The sequence below is a fragment of the Heterodontus francisci genome, chromosome 23 (genome assembly GCF_036365525.1).
Source record: "Heterodontus francisci isolate sHetFra1 chromosome 23, sHetFra1.hap1, whole genome shotgun sequence".
Classification (NCBI taxonomy): Eukaryota; Metazoa; Chordata; class Chondrichthyes; order Heterodontiformes; family Heterodontidae; genus Heterodontus; species Heterodontus francisci.
Genome location: NC_090393.1, coordinates 58,175,539 through 58,197,871, shown reverse-complemented (window position 1 = coordinate 58,197,871; position 22,333 = coordinate 58,175,539). Strand labels below are relative to the sequence as shown.

Sequence of the window (22,333 nt, the reverse complement as noted above, 5' to 3'; positions counted from 1 at the left end):
AGATTTTGTTAAGACCTGACTGACCCTAAATATGGGTTTTGTTTTTCTCCTTTTTGTTACTTTTGACCCTACCAAGGGTAATTTCACAGAGGAGCTCACATGAATCAAGTCCTGTCACTCAAAGTGGTGATCGCTGAAATATCCAAACTTCAAACTTCATTATCTGAATCACTCCACCAGCAGGGTTTCATGAGCAGCTGAAGACTGGAGCTGCCTTCATAGACTTCTCATCGGCATATAAAACTGTCTGGTGTGAAGACCTACCACTGAAACTTTTAGCAATCATTCAAATGCCGCAAAACTCTTAGGCTTATCAACACCCTAATGAGCACCCATAAGTTCCACGTTTATCTTGATGATAAGACCAGCCGAACACGGATGCTCAACAAACGGCCCTGCACCAAATCACAGAAGATCGTCTATGCATCAACACTAGAGGAAGCAAGTAAGTCACACACCAGTGACCTGGATCTACTGGAATGCTACTTCCGGATCTGGTGCCTTTGCCCAATCCAAAGAAGACATCTGTTTAAGCGTTCCAATTAAACAATAACGCCGTCAGGAAAGAACTCAATGTTTCCTTCTATTGAAGGCGACTTACCCATGACCCCAGCCTAAATATGTGGGTGTCACCATGGACACAACTCTCACTTATCAGCCTCATCTCATCAACACAAGCCAAAAAACCATGGTGAACCTGGTCCAGAAACTCACTGGAACGTCATGAGGGAGCACAGCCAGAACACTTCACACTGCAATAGTGGCCCTAGTCTACTCGGCTGCAGAATGCTGCTTTTCCTCCTGCAGGCGTTACACAAAGACCGTGGATGTCCAGCAAACGCCATCATGAGGACAGTGTCAAGGATGCTTAAGTGCACTCCAATTGAGTGGCTCCTGGTGCTGTCCCACATTGGCCTGCCTGCCATTCACCGTGATGCCATTGAATTCCGTGAAATGGAAAAGTTCATCCTTCCCATTCATGACGACTTGAAAAACCTACCAAGAAAGCACTTATAATCACGCCAACTATTCTGGGAAACATTGGAGCTAATATTCATGCAGCTGGTATCAACCCACCATCCAGGTGAGACACATACAACATAAAAAACCAACCCGTCATTCCTGACTGTACAGCAGAGGTCCCTCACTTTGATCTCCCATGAAGACAGTGGACAGCACTCAACCAAATTTGTGCATGGCATGAATGGTGCAGCCACTTGCTCCATAAGTGGAAAATGAGGAATGACCTGGAGTCCATTTTGTGGCCATGAGTCCCAGACCAAGGTTTGTATCACATTAACCTGCCCACTAAGATCGATTGTAGGCAGCACCACATTTCTTCACTCGGCATCTCAGGAGGCCATCGAATGGATAGCCTAACTAGACATCATGCGCAAGTAGTATGGTCTGAATCATGCTGGTGCAGATACCCCAACTGAAATTCCAATCTGTGTCTCTCATCCCTGCAAAGTTAAACCCTTGTGAACCACGTTGAACTCAATTGTAGCGGTTTTAACATATATTACACTATGACGGCACAGTCTGACATCCCGAAATGTGACAGTCATGTTAGTCTTTAAGTAAATCAACTCAGTAAAAATTGGGTTTCAATTCAACAAACAAAACTAAGCCTTCTGTATCTAGTTCTTCTCTGAAAATACCTGCTAGATTTAAAATTTGGGATTTTATTCATATTTTGCAGGCTAGTTAATTTTTACCTGTTTTTAAATCTTTATTCTTCTTTCATAATCAAGATGGCAGGAGGACTTAAGCAAAAAATTATTAATATTTTCCACTTCACCTCAAATCCAATGGCCTATTCTCAAGCGCCTGCCCAGGACATTAGCCACACCCATTTAATCTGACCACCAACCCAGCCTTTTGGCATGTCTTTAGATTTCCCACTTGGTTCTGAACATTAGCTTCAGCATGCTTGGTTGGTAGCATGCTCACCTCTGACTCACAAGGTTCTAGGTTCAAGCCTCACTCTAGAGCTGACACTCCAGTGCAGTACTAAGGGAGCTCTGCACTGTTGGAGGTGCTGTCTTTTGGATGAGACGTTAAACCGAGGCCCTATCTTCTTGCTCGGGTGGCTGTAAAAGATCCCATAGCACTATTTCGAAGATGAGCGGGGGAGTTATCTCTGGTGTTCTGGACAATATTAATCGCTCAATCATCACAACAAAAAACAGATTATGTGGTCATTATAACATTACTGTTTGTGGGAGTTTGCTGTGCATATATTGGCTGCCACTTTTCTTGCATTACAACACTGACTACAGAATAACAAAATAGTTACAGTGCAGAAGGAGGCCATTCAGCCCATCATGTCCGCACCGACTCTCCGAAAGAGCAGTTCACTCAGTTCCATTCCCCCACCTTCTCCTCTTAACCCTGCACATTCCCTTTTGAATGCTTCAATTGAATCTGCCTCCACCACACTCTCAGGCATTGCATTCCAGACCTTAACCACTTGCTGCATGAAAAAGTTTTTCCTCACGTCACTTTTGCTTCTTACCAAATGCTTTAAATCTGTGCCCCCGGTTCTCGATCCTTTCACGAGTGGGAACAGTTTCTCTCAATCTACTCTGTATAGACCTCTCATGATTTTGAATACCTCTATCAAATCACCTCTCAGCCTTTTCTTCTTCAAGGAAAACAGTCCTAACTTCTCCAGTCTATCTTCATAACTGAAATTCCTCATCCCTGGAACCATTCTCGTGAATCTTTTCTGTACTCTTTCCAATGCCCTCACGTCTTTCCTAAAGTTCAGCACTGGACGCAATACTCCAGCTGAAGCCGACCTAGTGTTTTATACAAGTTCAGCATAACATCCTTGCTCTTGTACTCTATGCCCCATTAATAAAACCCAGGATACTGTATGCTTTATTAACTGTTCTCTCAACCTTTCCTGCCACTTTCAATGACTTATGCACATATACACCCAGGTCCCTCTGCTCCTGCACCCTCTTTAGAATTATACCCTTTATTTTATATTGTCTCTCGATGTTCTTCTAAAATGAATCACTTCACATTTCTCTGCGTTGAACTTCATCTGCTACTTGTCTGCCCATTCCGCCAACTTGTCTATGTCCTTTTGGAGTTCCACACTATCCTCCTCACAGTTCACGATGCTTCCAAGTTTCGTATCATCTGAAAACTTTGAAATTGTGCCCTGTATAGCAAGGTCTAGGTCATTAATATCTATCAGGAAAAGCAAGGGTCCCAACACTGACCCCTGGGGAACTCCACTACAAACCTTCCTCCAGCCCGAGAAACATCCATTAACCACGACACTTTGTTTCCTGTCACTCAGCTAATTCCATATCCATGTTGCTACCATCCCTTTTAATCCAATGAGCTATAAGCTTGCTCACAAGCCTGTTGCGTGGCACTGTATCAAACGCCTTTTGAAAGTCCATGTGCACCACATCAACAGCAATGCGCTCATAAACCCTCTCTGTTACCCCCTCAAAAAACTCCAGCAAGTTAGTTAAACATGATTTTCCCTTAAGATATCAATGCTGGCTTTCCTTAGTTAACCCGCATTTGTCCATGTGGCTATTAATTTTGTCCCGAATTATTTTTTCTAGAAGTTTCCCCACCACCGAAGTTAAACTGACTGGCCTGTAGTTTCGGGGCTTATCTATACACACCTTTTGAAACAAGGGTGTAATGTTGCAATTCTCCAGTCCTCTGGCACCACCCCGAGTCTAAGGAAGACTGAAAAATTATGGCCAGTGCCTCCACGATTTCCACCCTCACTTCCCTCAGTAGCTTTGGCTGCATCTCATCTGGTCCTGATCCTTTATCCACTTTAAGTATAGACAGCCTATCTAATACATCCTCTTATCAACTTTAAACCCTTCCAGTGGCTGAATTACCTCCACTTTCATCACTGCCTGGGTTGCATTTTCTTCCTTGGTAAAGATAGATGCAAAGTATGCCCTCTGCCTCCATGTGTAAATACCCTTTATGGTCTCTAAATGGCCCCACTCCTCCTTTTACCAACCTTTTACTATTTATATGTCTATAGAAAACTTTTAGATTTCCTTTAATGCTAGCTACCATTCTCTTTTCATGCTCTCACTTTGCTTCTTTTACTTGCTTCCCTTCTGGACCTTCTATATTCAGCATGGTTCTCAATAGTATTTTCTACCTGGCATCTGTCATAAGCACTTTTTCTTCTTTATCTTAATTTCTAGCTCTTTTGTCATCTAGGGAGTTCTGGATTTGTTTGCCCTACCTTTCCCCTTCGAGGGAACATACCTTGACTACGCCCAAACTATCTCCTCTTTGAAGGTTGCCCGTTATTCAGCTACCGGTTTTCCTACCAACTATTGACTCCAATTTATTTGCCCCAGCTCCATTCTCACCCCAATGAAGTTGGCTTTCTCCCAGTTAATTATTCTTACTGTGGATTGTTCTTTGTCCTTTTCCATAGTCAGCGTAAACCTTATGATACAATGATCACTGTCCCCAAAATGATCTCCGACTGATACTTGATGCACTTGGCCCACCTCATTCCCAAGAATCAGGTCAAGCAATGCCTCCTTTCTTGTTGGACTAGCAAGTACTGCTGTAGAAAATTTTCCTGAACACACTCTAGGAACTCTTGCCCCTCATTGCCCTTTACACTACTACAATCCCAGTCTCTGTTTGGATAATTAAAGTCCCCCATTACAACTACCCTGTAATTTTTGCACCTCTCTGTAATTTCCTTGCAAATTTGTTCCTTCCCGTCCTTCCCACTAGCTGGTGGCCTGTAGACAACACCAAGCAATGTAATGGCACCTTTTTTGTTCCTGAACTCTAGCCAACTTGATTCTGTCCTCGAACCCCCGGGACATCCTTTTTCTCCAGCACTGCAATGCTCTCCTTAATCAATACTGCCACCCCTCCCCCTTTTTTTCTTTCCCTATAGTTCCTGAACACCTTGTATCCAGGAATATTTAACATCCAGTCCTACTCTTCTTTGACCAGGTCTCTGTTATAGCCACAACATCATATTTCCACATGGCAATCTGCGTCTGTAACTCACCAATCTTATTAACCATGCTCCATGCATTCACATACATGCACATTAACCCTGATTTAGACCTTACTCTGACCCCACCTATAACTTACTATTCACTACTCTAGTGCTATCTCCCCCAGTATTCTGTACAGCTTGGTATTCTTCTGTGATATTTGCTCCTGGTTCCCACACCCCTGACAAGTTACCAGTTTTGTTTTTCTCCAAGCTGAGCTCCCTCTCTGGTTCCCATCTCCCTGCCAATCTAGTTTAAACCCTCCCCAACTGCACTAGCAAATCTCCCTGCAAGGATATTAGTCACAGTCCTGCTATGATGCAATCTGTCCACCTTGTAGCGGTCCCACCTGTCCCAGAACTGGTCCCAATGCCTCAGAAATCTCCTACACCAGTTCTCCAGCCACATGTTCAATCGCTCAATTCTCCTATTTCTATGCTCACTCACACGTGGGACTGCGAGTAATCCTGAGATTACTGCTTTTGAGGTCCTGCTTTTTATTCTCCTTCCTAGTTCCCCAAAAACTGCTTTCAGGACCTCATCCACCTTCCTACTTATGTCATTGGTGCCAACGTGGAACACGACCTCTGGCTGTTCACCCTCCCCCAGAAGAATGTCCAGTAGCCGTGCTGTACAGCTGTACACTTCAAAAAAAGTACTTCATCAGCTGTAAAGCACTTTGAGATGTCAGCTGGTCGTGAATGGCACTGTATAAATTCAAGTCTTTTTTTTCAAAGCCTGTTCTCAGCCTTATATTCACTCGTTCTGTGCCAGACCTGACCTTCAGGCTTCTTTGTCAGCCTGTCCACTACCTGGAAATAAATCTCAAATATAAAGAAGAAATGCCTAACAATCTGGCCCAAACAATTGGCCCAAAACCACACCTGTAAATGAACAATAACCAGAGCCATCTAATGGAGGTGAGGATCCCCTTAAAAATCGCTGCAACAGCTTGCTTCCTGATTCTTCCCACCATGATTTATTGAGGTTAGTTAGGACATGATGGATCAGGCACTCTTTGACGCTAATTTCACAACAAGGTGCAAAACCCTTGTTTCAATATCTTAATTAGGCCAGCATCAGTTTTAGGTGGTTGCTGACGACACAAAAAGAGAGCCCTCCCCAACTTTTGCTCCCATTTAATGCCCAATTCAATTTCTCTTCTACTTAGTTCAAAACAATTTATCAATTAATCTATAAGCAAGGATTTCAGAAATTTAGCACAAAATTCAACAACAGCACCGACCTCTATCGATCTATCACCAGAGAGTAAGCAATTTCTCACCCAACAGATAAAATTATGTCTTGTTCACAAGGTTACAAAACATACAGCTACAAAATAGGTTATTTTTACTTCTGACTTAAAACATGGAACACTAAGCCTCTGTTATGCTTTGCATCATTGTAAAAATCATGCTCATTGTGAGGCTACATAGAAATTTCAAAATAACTTGTGCAATGAGGTTAAATGAATGGGCCTTGAAATTCGACACAGGAGTTTCCACCACTGGTGGACTTTCTGTTTAATCTTAAACAGCAACATTTCAAGAAGAACTGAGTAAAATAAATACAATCAGAAGCAGAGTAAAAATCTCTTGGCACAATATTTGGGCGGCGCAGTGGTTAGCACTGTAGCCTCACAGCTCCAGGGACCCAGGTTCAATTCTGGGTACTGCCTGTGCGGAGTTTGCAAGATCTCCCTGTAACCGCATGTGTTTTCGCCGGGTGCTCCAGTTTCCTCCCACCGCCAAAGACTTGCAGGTGATAGGTAAATTGGCTGTTGTAAATTGCCCCTAGTGTAGGTAGGTGGTAGGGAATATGGGATTACTGTAGGGTTAGTATAAAATGGGTGGTTGTTGGTCGGCACAGACTCGGTGGGCCGTAGGGCCTATTTCAGTGCTGTATCTCTAAAATAAAATAAAAAAAATAAAATATTGAAAATCATCTCAGCACCAAATAGTGGCTTCTAAAATCTGTTTTATTTATGATACAGAAATTTTTTTTCATCTAAATTTCTGCAAAATCAGGGGTCATTAGGACTGTGCAACCCATCCAATTGCGCAAGGCCCTGACCCAATCAGGGTCCCCAAAGCAAATCTGGTGATAAGTTCAACAATCTCAACTTTATTAATGTAGGGGTTGCAAAGCGAAAGTTTGCATGGGGCCCTCGCAAGGCAAATGCGGCTCTTGTGTGAGATTTAACAAACAAGAATACAGAATGTGCTAGTTTCTTCACAATTCAGCCTGGGGACACCAAGCAGTTGCCCATTGCTCACTGGTCTCATCTAAATGAGGCCCAACGCCCAATATTGGGTACACAAGGGCCTACCTGTTCAGAAGCAGAGTTTGTTTCCTTGCACTGACCTGAGAATTTCTATGCCAAGATTTTACCATTAGAATCCCTGTTGTGATACCCCAAATAACTGGATTCAACTATTGAAAGAGGAAAGATCCAATATTAATCTGTGGCAGATAATGCCAGATTGTTTCAAGTTTGCATGTATGACATACACACTTATTTTACATCTTGGATATAAATGTACGATCTATAATATATTAAAAATGGTGAATTCTAGGTGGAATGTATGTTCAAATCTGAGCATGAGGCTTGAACCAAAACATTTACACTAAAAATAGGTGGATATTTTTTATCATAATGGAGAAATTTGACAGTCCACAGATATAAAATTAGTTTTCCAAGACCAGAGAAGTTCATCAGCAATAATTATGAACTATGCTGTTAAAAATGCAGTTACACATCATTCAACAAGTTGTAATTTTTTCAAAGGTTTTTACAGTGAGATAAATAGTATAAATAGATAAGTTCTCATCAGTTCAGTGTTTTCTAATTGACTGCAGTCTGGAGGGACTTCAACAGCGCACCCTATGGAGAAGCATAGAATCACTGACAGCAACTTCTGGATTTCTGCATTTAACAGCACATGTGTGTGCTCCAGCAGTTGTAATCTGTTTTAGAGGAGTAATGATGGTGAAACTGTCAGCGTTCACCATCAGTACTATCACAAAGTTAGGGCCAATAAGAGACACATTTCTTCATCCAGATGCACTGTAATTTGTATAATCTACATTGCTAACCTACCATATTTTAGTTTGTGCCTGTGCCCAAGAGAGTGAGGCACATATCTTGTATTATTTAAACACTAAATTACATAAGTTTTGTAAGAAACTGTCTGTGCAAAGTATATTTTTAGAGAGGTTGACCAGAAGTACAGGCTTCACCATGTAACTCTTAATTCTCAACAACCACCAAATCCTCCTTATAAGGTGTTGCAAATGGGCTCAACGTTTCAAGTAAAGAATACTTATTTGTAATATCAGTGCATTTGAAATGGCTTTAACAACTAATTTATTCTATTTGTGTTCAGCGACACAGTTCAGCCTGAATCTGTAACGTGAAGTTTTATTATTTTAAAGCTGTCAGGAATGTCTCTCTATTTCAAATAGAATTTTTGAAGGGTTTCTTTTGCCCAGAGAGTGCAACGGAATTATACAGAAAAGATTAAAATACAGTTTGGGATTAAACTGGCTAACCACAAAAATGGGCAGGAAGATTGTGATTCACAATTAACCCACGTCTATTTGTTGTGTTGCAGGCAGCATGATAAAAATTGGTGCTGCCCGCTCTTTTAAATGATTGCTGCATGCATCAGGAGGGGGCTTGATATCCCGAGTGGCTTACACTACTTAAAGGCTGCCTGAACCTCTTAAAGGAAGGTGTATTGTAGCTGCATGAAGTGATGGTGTTTTTTGAAAAGTGAATCTGGCTGTTTGAGGAATGGCTGAACATGCAGGAGAATACACCAGAGTTTTCAGACAATGACCTGGAGGTCTTGGTGCAAGATGTGGAGAGAAGGAGAGACATCCTATATCATGGGGGCAGGAGGCCCTCCAAAGAGATGTTGAGGAGGTGGTAGGAAGAAGTAGTGATGAATTTCAATGCCAGGAATGTAGCTTCAAGGACATGGATGCAATGCAAGAAGAAGATTAACGATCAGACACGAATTGTCTTAAAATCCTACCAAATGCACCGCCAGCCTCATCCGCTTCTCAATTCATTACTCCCAATCACGCAGCTACCAATCTCTAACAATCAGTACTCAGCCCTCCATTTCATACGCTTTACCCCACCATCACAGGGCTGAATTTTACAGATCCCTGACATGGGGGTCGCAACGGGCAGGGGGTGGGGCGGAAAATGCCTCCAGCAGTGGGCCACCACGCACCCCAACGCCATGAGGGCCTGGCCGGATATTGCCGCCAGTGGCGAGGTCTCATGGCAGCCCCCCGCCGCTCGGCAATGGGACCGTCATTAACATATATAAATAAATTTAAATCATTGAATTAATTACCTTCACGTTGCTGCTGTCTGTCCTGGTGCGATATTCGTGCCAGTGTCCGGCACCACCGCGCCTTCAGATCCCCATCTGGGGAACTGAGGCGGAACACTGGTGGAGATGGGGGAGGAGGTAAGTTTCTCAGTGTGGGGGATGGAGGGGGGAAGCAGAGTCAAGGTAATATCATTGGTGTAGGAGATGGTGGGAAGGGTTATATTGTAAAGTACTTTGGTGGGGCAAGGTCAGGTGGGCAAGGAAAGTGTTTTGGGGGAGAGGGCAGGTAAATAATTTTATGGTTATTGGCAGGGTGGGAGAGGGGCAATTTAAATACATTTACATTTTTTTATTAGCTGTTACTTTAAATACTTAAATTGAATGTAAGGCTCGAAGCCCTTTAAAAATGGCATCAGCGCCTGCGCACAGGCTGCTGATGCCACTGCCAGGGACGGACGTCTGCCCCCTCCATGCCACCTGGGGGGTGGGGGAGTGGTGGGATGGGGGGGGGGGGGGGCCCCGGCTAAGCTCTGCGATGTACGGCCCATACGGGCAGGCCACCATTATTTTCACCCTTTCAGCCCACACACTTAGCATTATCGCAAGCCTCATATTCACAACTCACATCTATCTGCACTGGCAATTATTTACCATGACAGCCACATCACCCAAACCCATTGCAGGACACTCACTGACACACACATGTTGGCACATTACTTTGTGCAAAGTCTGGAGCCCATCCATTCCAACGAGCTTCCAGGGCATTACTGCAGTCCATCTATCAGTTCTCAAACAGATCAGTAGGATTGCTGAGGTACTGCATCGGGAGAGTGCTGGTGGCTTCATGGAGTACAAACCTGCTATCTTCTCTGGGAATGATACATTCCTGATCCCACCCCTGCCAGTCAGCCAGTGACTGTGCTGTTGCCTGTCAGCTAGCCAGTACAGACTGCTGCCTCCCAGACCGAGATGGTGCAGTGTGAAGCCAAGCCCTCAGGGCTCTATGGTGCTCAAGGTTGCCCTCCAAGACCATTTGCAGCCTCCTCACCTTCCGACACCCATGCTGCAGCCACTGGAAAAGCACTTCATAGGGCCATTAGGATAGGTGAAGGCACACAGAAGACAGACATTATTCTTGATTATTTTTGTATATTTATGTAATGTTTGAATTTATAAAATTGGATTAGAATGTGCATTTACTGGTGGTATTCATTTTTTTGTTTTTGAAAAGAGGACAATGTCATTGTCAGTGCTGGAGGAAAGGTAAGGAGTGTGGGATTGTTGGTGAATAGGGAGGGGTGGTTGAGGTTACTGCTATTCTACATGGATTTTAGCAAGGCTTTTGACAAAGTCCCACATGGCAGACTGGTAAAAAAATAAAATCCCATGGGATCCAGGAAAATGCAGCAAGGTGGATACAAAATTGGCTCAGTGGCAGGAAACAAAGAGTCATTGTCGACAGGTGTTTTTGCGACTGGAGGTCTGTTTCCAGAGGCATTCCGCAGGGCACAGTACTGGGTCCCCTACTTTTTGTGGTATATATTCATGATTTGGATGTAAATGTAGGGGGCATGATCAAGAAGTTTGCAGACCACACAAAGATTGGCCATGTGGTAGATGGCGAGGAGGATAGCTTTAGGCTGCAGAAGATATTGATGGTCTGGTCAGATGGGCAGAAAAGTGGCAAATGGAATTCAACCTGGAGAAGTGTGAGGTGATGCGTTTGGGGAGGTCAAACAAGGCAAAGGAATACACGATTAATGGGAAAATACAGAGAGGTGTAGAGAAAGTGAGGGACCTTGGAGTAAATGTCCACAGATCCCTGAAGGTAGCAGGACAGGTCGATAAGGGGTTAAGAAGGCATACAGAATCCTTTCCTTTGTTAGCCAAGGTATGGAATATAAGAACCAGGGAGTTTATGCTGGAACTGTATAAATCATGGGTTAGTCTACAACTTGAGTACTATGTGCCATTCTGGTCACCTCATTACAGAAAGGATGTAATTGCATTAAAGAGGGTACAGAGGAGATTTATGAGGATGTTGCCAGGGCTGGAAAAATGCAGCTATGAGCAAAGATTGGACAGGCTGGGGTTGTTCTCCTTGGAACCGAGAAGGCTGAAGGGAGATCTGATTGAAATATAGAAGATTCTGAGGGGCCTGGATAGAGTGGCGGTGAATGATCTATTTACCTTAGCAGAACGGTCAGTGACTAGGGGGCACAGATTTAAGGTGATTGGTAGAAAGATTAGAGGGGAGATGAGGAAAAGGTTTTTCACCCAGAGGGTGGTGGGGATCTGGAACTCACTGCCTGAAAGGTTAGTTGAGGCAGAAACCCTCAACTCATTCAAAAGAAGTCTGGATATGCACCTCAAGTGCCGTAATCTATAGACCACATGTTGGAAGGTGGGATTAGAATGGGTGGAATGTTTTTTGGCTGGCACAGACACGATGGGCCAAGTGACCTCTTTCTGTGGTGTAAACTTTCTATGATTACTTATGAATTATTTGATTATGCAGAGGAGCTGTTTCTGTTGTATCCTCCCTTCCTCTTTGTGTTCCTGCACTTCCTCCTCCTCTTCCTTGTGTTCCTGTTCCTCAGCTTCTCATCCGATAGATGGTGACAAGGGCTATTCCTGCACATTGGTAAGGTTTTACAGCATGCAGCATACTACCATAAATCTTGATACCTGCACAGCTGAGTACTGCAAGGCTCCCCTGGAGCAGAAGCATTGCTTGAGGATACCGATGGTATGCTATATAATGTTCCTTGTGGCAGCATAGCTCTCATTGTAGACCTACTGTGCATGTATATGTGGGTTCCGAACCCAGAGTCATGAGCCACGTCATGAGTGGATAACCCTAGTTGCCCAGTAGCCAGCCTTTTACATGCCTGGGGATTCAGATACAGGTGTCACAGAGGCTGCTGCAGAATGAAAGAATCATGACTGCTGACAGGATAATGGGCACTAACCTGCATGATGTGCTGCCATGGTTGCACACCAACATTGAGGGAGTTCATAAATATGATCACATTCACATGTGGTGCACACAAAGCAATACACATGTAGTCAATGGCACCTAGCACCATGGGGAAGACTGTGATCTGAGCAAACCCTCGTGCTCGCTCTGTCTTCTTGTCACGGAAAAGAAGAAATGAGATGAAACTATTTCTCTGTGTATAGAGAGCTTCAGTAGTGCACTGCAAATTTGAGATGTTACTTATTTCTCCAAGTAAACTGGAAGGAGCCAGGTGTATAAAAGATAAGTGCCACAGTCACCATGATAGCCACAGGTTGCCCTTGCACTTGCTCGACTTTGAGGTTGCACTTGTGGCTAGGTTCACAACCTCTTTAGTGAAATGAAGACATCTCATGCATTGGTCCTCATTGAGGTTGGGGTCAGAAAATTGCTCCCTGAGACCCTTGATGGTTATGGCCTCCTGCTGAGAGCTCCTCCCCCCCTCCCTTTTCTAGTAGCTTGTCTTGCTCCGTGTGGCCTCTCTTCATTCTCCCAGTCACGCTCAATTCCCAGAGGTAGCCCTACCAGACCACCCATGTCTGGAAGCAACTTGTTTCAGCACAAGCCTTTAAAATACAGAAAAGTATTTCAGCACCAGCCAGACAACTCCCTGTAGACTATTCAAACTTCAGCCAAGAAAGTTTCAAAAACGCACCAGCAGCCAGAAGAAATAATCCAGCAACTAATCTGTAAGTAGTTGATGATCCCTTTTTAAATAGTGCTGCTGGGGGGAGGGAGGGAGGCTTCATGTCATTTAACATGATGTTCAGCTGTACAAGGTTAAGACAGGGCATTGGCTGGAGTGTGAAGTTTAAAAATGGCAATGCTGATGGCAAATTACCATTGCATACTGATTGATGTCATGATCTGCCTGCTCTCCCAGAGTTCATTACGTCTGCACACGCAAAGCCCTTTACCAAGATGCTGTCCTGCACATTTCCTGTTGGATATGTGCATGCAAATCTTGGACCTCATTTTTGAACATAAGGTGGCCATGAAGCATCTAAAAAGATTGTGCCACAGAGCCTAGTTTACCCCCCAGTAAGTCAAAACCCTCCTGCTCTTTTCACAACCTCATTTATAAATTCATTTCCTCAGGGTTCTGTGCTATTTTGAAGAACTCAAAGATAGCTATTAAATAATTAAACAAAAGTTTAAATCATCATACAGCAAGCTTTATAACCTTTTCAGCAATAAATCTGATTGGTAGAGGCGTTGCCATGGTGAATGGACAAGTTTATGTTGACTAACAGTTAACTGCCAAGCTTTGTTTAAAATTTAAACCATACAGCTTGACTCTGATTAGTCAAGGCATTGTGCTGAGGAATGAAGCAGCGAATGGCTGTTACTTATTTTGTTCAGCTGAAACAGGCGCAATGTTTGTACACATTCTTTCTGTCTGCAACGAACAGGGCCCTGTGTAATAATATATGTAGCTTCCAGTATGCGCAAATGCACCACACTGTGAGCTCTACTGAGAATCTTAAATTGGTTGTCATTGTAATTCTTAGCACATTGTGGATTATTTAGCAAATGTTGTCCAATCGTGGAATAACATGTAATGTTGGCCACTGTGTTTTGAGTTTTGCAAGCACGGGCTGGCTGAGTACAGCCCGTATCTGGCCCATTGCGCACAGCAGAAGGGACCTGTTGTTTGATACGATCCACCAGTCTTCGGGACGGACAGCCTGCTGACTACCCCTGATTAATCCCTGCCTCTCCAAAAGTGGAGTTCAATCCTGTCCCTCAGAATTTTTTCCAATAGTTTCCCAACCACTGATGTTAGACTCACTGGCCTGTAATTACTGGGTTTATCCCTGCTACCCTTCTTGAATAATGGTACCACATTCTCTGTCCTCCAGTCCTCTGGTACCTCTCCTGTGGCCAGAGAGGATTTGAAAATTTATGTCAGAGCCCCTGTTATCTCCACCCTTGCTTCGCATAACAGCCTGGGATACATCTCATCTGGGCCTGGGGATGTATCCACTTTTAAGCCCGCTAAAAGAGCTAATACCTCCTCCATTTCAATACTAATGTGTTCAAGTATACCACAATCCCCCTCCCTGATCTCTAAAGCTACATCATCCTTCTCCATAGTGAACACATATGAAAAGTAATAATTTAAAACCTCACCTATATCCTCCGGCTCCACATACAGATTGCCATTTTGGTCTCTAATGGGCCCTACTCTTTCCCTGCTTATCCTCTTGCCCTCAATATACATATAAAATGCCTTAGGATTTTCCTTTATCTTGCCCGCCAGTGTTTTTTCATGTCCCCTCTTTTCTCTCCTAATTTCTTTTTTAAGTACCCCCCTACACTTTCTATACCCCTTCGGGCCTCCGCTGTTTTCAGCACTCTGAATCTGCCATAAGCCTCCTTTTTTTCCCCTGATCCAATCCTCTATATCCCTTGACATCCAGGGTTCCCTGGACTTGTTGGTTCTACCCTTCACCTTAACGGGTACATGTTGGCTCTGAACTCTCACTATTTCCTCTTTGAATGACTCCCACTGGTCTGATGTAGACTTTCCCACAAGTAGTTGTTCCCAGTCCACTTTGGCCAGATCCTGTTTTATCATACTGAAATCGGCCTTCCCCCAATTCAGTACCTTTATTTCCGGTCCATCTTTGTCCTTTTCCATAACTACCTTAAATCTTACAGAGTTATGGTCACTATCCCCGAAGTGCACCCCCACTGACCATTCTACCACTTGTCCAGCTTCATTCCCCAGGATTAAGTCCAGTACTGCCCCTTGTCTTGTGGGACATTCAATGTACTGGCTCAAAAAGCTCTCCTGTATGTATGTTAAGAATTCCACCCCCTTTAAGCCTTTTGCATGAAGACTATCCCAGTTGATATTAGGGAAGTTGAAATCCCCTATATTATTACCCTATTATTGTTACACCTCTCTGATATTTGCCTACATACCAGTATTATAGTGACACTGCTCATATTTTTTTATATACAAGATGGTGATGAAAGAGTTGGGAGACAGACTTCAGAACTTGCTCCACAAAGACACCTAGTGACCAGACTCTCAATCTGCATCACTACTGTTAACACAGCAGAACTGTATGGAAAATGCTGATTTTGCAATTTAGAGCTGTAAATGTTGTGTTACGATCACCTGGTTCATGGTTTGTATTAATATTTTAGAGGTCAATTTTAGTTTTGGGGAATTAAATGTGTAGCTGTCAGAATTACAAAGGGTTGCAGACCACCCAAGAATTAAAGGTCAAAAATCTCTCCATGAGCACTTAGAGATACAGAGTTAGAGACGTGAGAGCCATAAAACAGCAGATGGACTCATTTAGTTGGGAGTTGGAACCAGAAAGTCTAGAAAAAATTGCTCTGTTATTCTTAGCAATATCAATTATTTGTGAGGGTATCAGAAATCAAAGAGATGTTTTGGGAGTTGGAGGTAATTAGCTTAAATTGCTATCTGGGACATCTTATGTGCACCACATTGCTATGGAGATAGATGATGCAGGAAGTGCCTTTTGATGTTTTGGTTTGTGCTTATTGATAGGCAAGCAGTTGTATTTTGGAAAGCTGTTGGCTCTAGACAGGCTGTTGGTCACAGAGAAAGCAGTTGGCTTTTGGAAAGTTGTTGGCTTCGAAAGCAGCTAAGCTCAGGAGTAAAGAGGCCATCAGGAACCAGGGGTGCTTCTGTTTTGAGGCAGGCCCATACTCAAGCTGAGAAGTCTAGATTCGGGAGGTGTTGGAAGAGAACTGGAGGATTTGCCTAGCCGAATGCCAGAGGGAGAATCCCCAGGAGATCTCAAACCTTGGAAGACAGCTGATAGATTAAGGAAAATTGAATTACTAAGAGCTGTGGGACACTTTGGATTGGTCCCACGAGAAATGAACAAACCACCAAGATTCTGTAACGTATAGGGGAACTCTTATGGTTGAAGTAATACTCAAACAGGAGTGTTTTGTTGAGATTTAGAGTTTAAAGTATTCATCTTCATGTTCTGTTAAGATTTTAAGTTTAAAGTATAAGTTGTAGTGTTGAGTTAGTAGTGTTTTCCTTTGTTTAACTTTTGTACAGTAAAGTTATTTGTTTAAAACGTGAAATCTAGTGGTGTTATTCTTTCAGTAATAACTTTCTCTTTTTCAAAGTTAACAGTCCCTAATGGGATCTTAATAGTTGACAGGAAAACATGACCAAAAATCAAGAAAACAGGAAGTAATGTTTGTAGACAGGAAGTGCACACACTACAGAAGATTTTTAATGATAGCAGCTTACTATTACTACTCGTAAATGACAGCATCTTTACCAGTGGGGCCAGCATCTGGCAATACACAAAAGACATTTCTTTAAGGGATGGGAAATCTGAAAATGAAACTGACCAAACTGGGAAGAAGCAAGAATATTTGGTGAACAAAGTTCTAATAAATTCATAATTGTAGACGAATTTACACCATAACTTTGGTAGGCATTTAACAGAATAGCTCAGAAACGTGGCAGGTCCCAACTAATGTTAGAATTTTCTGCTCAACATTGATAAAAGCACTGAAGCCTCCATATGACCCTTACAGAACCACTGATGAGGAAAGGGCAGGACTAGGGGCATGAACTCCCCTACTCTAGGAGTTACGCAAATGCAAGGGTTTCTGGCAGTGTATGGCTGATGGACAACCAAGATGTCACATCTGAGGGGCGGCACAGTGGCGCAGTGGTTAGCACCACAGCCTCACAGCTCCAACGACCCGGGTTCAATTCTGGGTACTGCCTGTGTGGAGTTTGCAAGTTCTCCCTGTGACCGCGTGGGTTTCCTACGGGTGCTCCGGTTTCCTCCCACATGCCAAAGACTTGCGGGTTGAGAGGTAAATTGGCCATTGTAAATTGCCCCTAGTGTAGGTAGGTGGTAGGAGAATTGAGGGAAGGTGATGGGAGAGGGAAATGGGATTAATGTAGGATTAGTATAAATGGGTGGTTGCTGGTTGGCGTGGGCTCGGTGGGCCGAAGGGCCTGTTTTGGTGCTGTATCTCTCTATGACTCTATGTACTCATAGTGGCAAGGGGTTCCACTGGCCCCATGCTACTGAAGTGCCCTTCCATTGATCCCTCATATTCTGGCAGGGTCAACGCTGGTGAGCACCAGCAAGCACAATGCCAGAATAACAACCAGGATCACAAACCACAGATTTTTAGTTTAGTTTAGTTTAGTTTAGTTTAGAGATACAGCACTGAAACAGGCCCTTCGGCCCACCGAGTCTGTGCCGACCATCAACCACCCATTTATACTAATCCTACACGAATCCCATATTCCAATAACATCCCCAACGGTCCCTATGTATTTCCCTGCCACCTATGTTCAATAATTGATCAGAGCGAGTGATTTGGTATCGCATGACATCCTGCAAGGAATCTCACAAATTTCTATCTTAGCACATGTTGCAAGATTTTCTGCTAAAGTGCTATAATTCCTGGAAAAAAGTCCTTCTATAGAGATAACAAATCAACTGCCATATCAAACCAGTTGCCATCTTTATTATCAAACTGTGACTTCAAATATGGAATCATGCATTGAAAGCAACTGTAAATACGCAATAATTCATTATCTAAACAAAACAGCACAACTAAAGATAGAAAATTGTGTGGAGTTTAGTTCAGTTTAAAAATACAGCACTGTAACAGGCCCTTCGGCCCACCGAGTCTGTGCCGACCATCAAACACCCATTTATCCTAATCCTACACTAATCCCATATTCCTACCACATCCCCACCTGTCCCTATATTTCCCTACCACCTACCTATACTAGGGACAATTTATAATGGCCAATTTACCTACCAACCTGCAAGTCTTTTGGCTGTGGGAGGAAACCGGAGCACCCGGAGAAAACCCACGCAGACACAGGGAGAACTTGCAAACTCCACACAGGCAGTACCCAGAATTGAACCCGGGTCGCTGGAGCTGTGAGGCTTCAGTGCTAACCACTGTGCCGCCCCTGTGTAAAATGGTTTGTATCGTCCAAGATCATTTCGCCTCCATTCTCTTCAATTTGAGCATATACTTTTTAGATTTACTTTAGTGCTAAGAGTTTTGCTACTAAATACATCTTCAGCTTTTGACAATTCTATTACCATTTTGTTTCAGAGTCGAATGGCTGAAAGTTTGCGTCTCTTTGATTCTATCTGCAACAACAACTGGTTTATCAACACCTCACTTATCCTGTTTCTGAACAAGAAAGATCTCCTTGCAGAAAAGATCAAACGAATTCCATTGACGGTATGTTTCCCAGAGTACAAGGGTCAGAATACGTATGAAGAGGCTGCTGTCTACATTCAGCGGCAGTTTGAGGACCTGAACCGCAACAAGGAAACAAAGGAGATCTACTCCCATTTTACCTGTGCTACAGACACCAGTAACATCCAGTTTGTTTTTGATGCAGTTACTGATGTGATAATTCAAAATAACTTGAAATACATTGGGCTCTGCTAGACAATACTCCAGCTAATATTGAACAAAATCCACAAGGGATTCAGGAGGTCAAGAATAAACGTAAACAGGAGAAATGCTGGATTTGGCAGCAAAAGAGGGTGAGGAAAATTACCACGATGACAATAACTGGATGAGGTCTGAGCTACTGCACTGAATAGCTTAACTAATTCACTAAGATTCTAGTGATTCACAATCCAGCATCATGAGTTCCAGTATGGAATCATGAAAAACACTGTGATCTCTGATGTAACTTCTTTTTATGTGATGTGACGAAGCTATAGTTTATTTGCAGTGACTTAATAAGCTCCCTGCCATTCCTGGCATCATTCTTGCTATCTGCAAAACCAAAATCTTAGTTAGCTGTATGCCACATCAAAGATAACCAATCAAGACAACCACAGGCAGCAGTTCTTTTCCTCTCCTTCAGCTAAAAGAGGCATCACATATTCTTTGGCTCCTTGTAAATAAAAAATAATACCAATGTAAGGTTTTTAAAAAAAATTGAACATTTAATTTCCCAGATATAAATGTGTATAATGTTTCGTCCTCCATTTTTATTCTGAATTATACATCATTCTTCAAACAATTGTGACCAAGATTACATCATACTGGCCTCACTGCAATGGAAATGTCTCATTGATCCAATTCCACAATTCAGGATAGAAATTCTACAGGGAAGAGCAAAAAGAACAACATGGAAACTGTGGAAATTGTTGTGCTCTACAGACTTTTTACTTTTTGGTTAGAAAATGGAGACAATTAAGAACCACTGACTGGTAAATAAGGCAGTTTTACTGGCCTGTAAACTGTTCTGACACTATTAAGACCTGTCCCAACTTGTTGAATTGATAAAGGCAACTTTTGATGGCCGAAAGACACATTTGTAACTAAAATTGAAATGCTCAGCATTGATTTTTCTTTCATTTATCATGCAACATTCAAACGACAAAGGTATATAAGTATATTAGAAAAATATAAAGCACACTCTGAAATGAAAAGGAAAAACACATAAACAAAGTGTATTTAGTATGTGAATCTCCAGTTAAGGGCTTTGAGACAAACTTTAAAAGCTGTTCACTTGAAGAAATGAAATAAAATGAATGATATTAGTGGGTAAAATGTGTGCTATCCATCATTGTGAAGATGATTTATGGTAATATTTGCCTCTAATAACTAAGCAAAGCCAGATTTTATTTGTGGCATTCATCAGTGCAATATTTATCTAAGGTGTAAAAACAATCTCCAAGCATGAAATACGTTATCTAATCAAAACATTCCGGGGAAAATATTTGTCTTCACTGCCTGTGCAGTAATCTGGAGGAACAGATCACCCCACCTGTAGAAGAAAACACCTGATTTTCATTCCAGAGTGGTAGATAGACAAAGTAACTCCATTTGTATCAGATGAGGAAAAGAGCAGGGTTTAACTCATTTTCCTAAATGAAGCAGAGAAGTTTAATTATCATTAATATCACGTCATTTATTGCTTAGTGGTTCAGTGGCAGGGCTTTTGATTACCAGGTTTATTGTGCATTAAAATATGTCTGGAAAGTGGCATTTAAGCCAAGGCCAACAGCCACAAGGAGGCAGTGGATTTCTATGAACCAGCTTCACTCTGGGCCATTTATCCCTCCTTTTACAAATTTGTTCTTTATCCTTTGTTTCTGCTTTTTTTTTTAACCCCTCTCAATTTCTTTCTTTTTCTTTTCCAACATGTTTTATTTGTGGGTTTTTTCAAAACAAGTTGACCATCACCTTTTCAAGGTCCACAGGTCAGAAAACAGGTGTGGACTGGCCTATATTCAGTGATCTTAGGCTAACTTAACTTCCAAAAAATGGGTGGGTTGAGGAAGTGCCAGATGTTAAAATGCAAAAAATCTGGAACAGGAACTGAACCTGCCTTGAAGCTGCCCACTTCTGATTTTAACGGAGCTGGGAAGAGGGGCGGGCAACCGACCTGTTCACAGGAAATGCTAAAATATTATAATAAGGCTGTGTGCCTTCATTTTCATGGCCATTCTATTTTTAACCACAGGCAGCTGGGTTTCCCGAGCCTTGAGAAACACAGCAGCTTACAAAGGCAAGATAAACTGAATCTACAAAGCAAGTGCCTTTACAGCACTCCTTGTAGGCCAAGAGGAACAGGAGAGCTTCATCTAAACCCAACAAACTAACCCAGTTAAACTCCCAACCACACCACTCCCACCCCCCCCACCCCCACCTCCAGTGATCTCTCTGCTCCCTCCGACCATCATTGGGCCACCCCAGCCACCATCAGACCCTTCCCCTGAAATCAGAACCCCGAGGACCACCATCTTACACTCTCCCTGCGATCAGAAACCTCCAGACCACCATTGTCCCTTCACCCCCACAATCAGGAGCCACCAGGACACCATCTGACAACCCCCCCTCCCCAACATGATTTGGATCTCCAGACAACCATGGGATGTACATCCCCTCAATCTCCATGATTAGGAACTCCTCTCCATGATCCAGCCAGTCCCACAATCCAGCAACTCTCCTGGATATCAATGCAATTTAGAACTACACTATTCAACTCTGACTACTTGTGTCCCACAAATACATGTTAACAGTGATTTTCCTTCATGCTCTTGTCAGAAATCAGGTGATAACATAGCAGAGAATGGTGCAAGATGCACCAAATGAGGCCTACCACAACCTCGCCATCCTAACTGCCTCTTTCCTCCTCTCTCACCAGGATTGCCATTAGTCATTCCTTCACCATGTGCACATGCAAATGGAGGTGGCAGGTGGTCCTAGTCATCAGTGGACCTCCCTCCTGTTCATCCCAGTTATTGTTGCTTCACAGGGTTGCTATGAGGAAATTAATGTTAGGCCTTGGGAAGTGACAGTAATGACCCTGAGGTTATCACATGGAGAGAAATGTGCAGCTTTTTGTCACTCAAATCTTGCGTCTAATTACCTTCCTAGCATCTCTCCAAGCCCTACCAGGATACTGATCTCAGGATCTTCAGGGCTCTTCTGCATTTAACTTCCCAGCTGTCATTTATGTTGGATAAGTGGTCCTGTTGCAGCACTGATGGAATTTCAAAGTGGGGCCATGGCATGGAGGTGAGGCCATTGGTGGCAAGAACCCTGCTAGCCGTCTGTCATCAGTATGAGGTGAACCCCTAGGAAAATTGCTTGAGGTTCAGCCAGTGAACGAGGAGCAAGCAGAAGTCCCGCCCCCACTAGAACACCACTGCTGGAAAGACAATCCTAACCATAATTCCAGCAGCACAGAAATCATTGTAATATGCAAATTATCATTTGGTAGTACAGAACTTGAGTACTGCTGAAAACAGAGACATTTTGTCAAAGCTTTTCGTCTTGCACTCATCAGGACAATGAGTGCAAGACGAAAAGCTTCGACAAAATGTCTCTGTTTTCAGCAATACTCAATATGCAAATCATTTTATCATCTGTGTTTATCTTGATCCTGACACTGTTTAATTCAGAAA

General features: G+C 43.0%; 1 protein-coding gene across 2 annotated transcripts in view; it reads left to right on the top strand.

The window, feature by feature from the left end:
• The window catches only part of gnaz (guanine nucleotide binding protein (G protein), alpha z polypeptide), a 506,271-nt gene extending 486,316 nt beyond the window's left edge, over positions 1 to 19,955 (top strand). For both annotated transcript variants that reach the window (XM_068055359.1, XM_068055360.1), the window contains exon 3: positions 18,507 to 19,955. In XM_068055359.1, the coding sequence (XP_067911460.1) occupies positions 18,507 to 18,851 (345 nt within the window). In that variant the 3' untranslated portion in view covers positions 18,852 to 19,955. The remainder of the gene's footprint in view (positions 1 to 18,506) is intronic.
• The last annotated feature ends 2,378 nt before the right edge of the window (positions 19,956 to 22,333 follow it).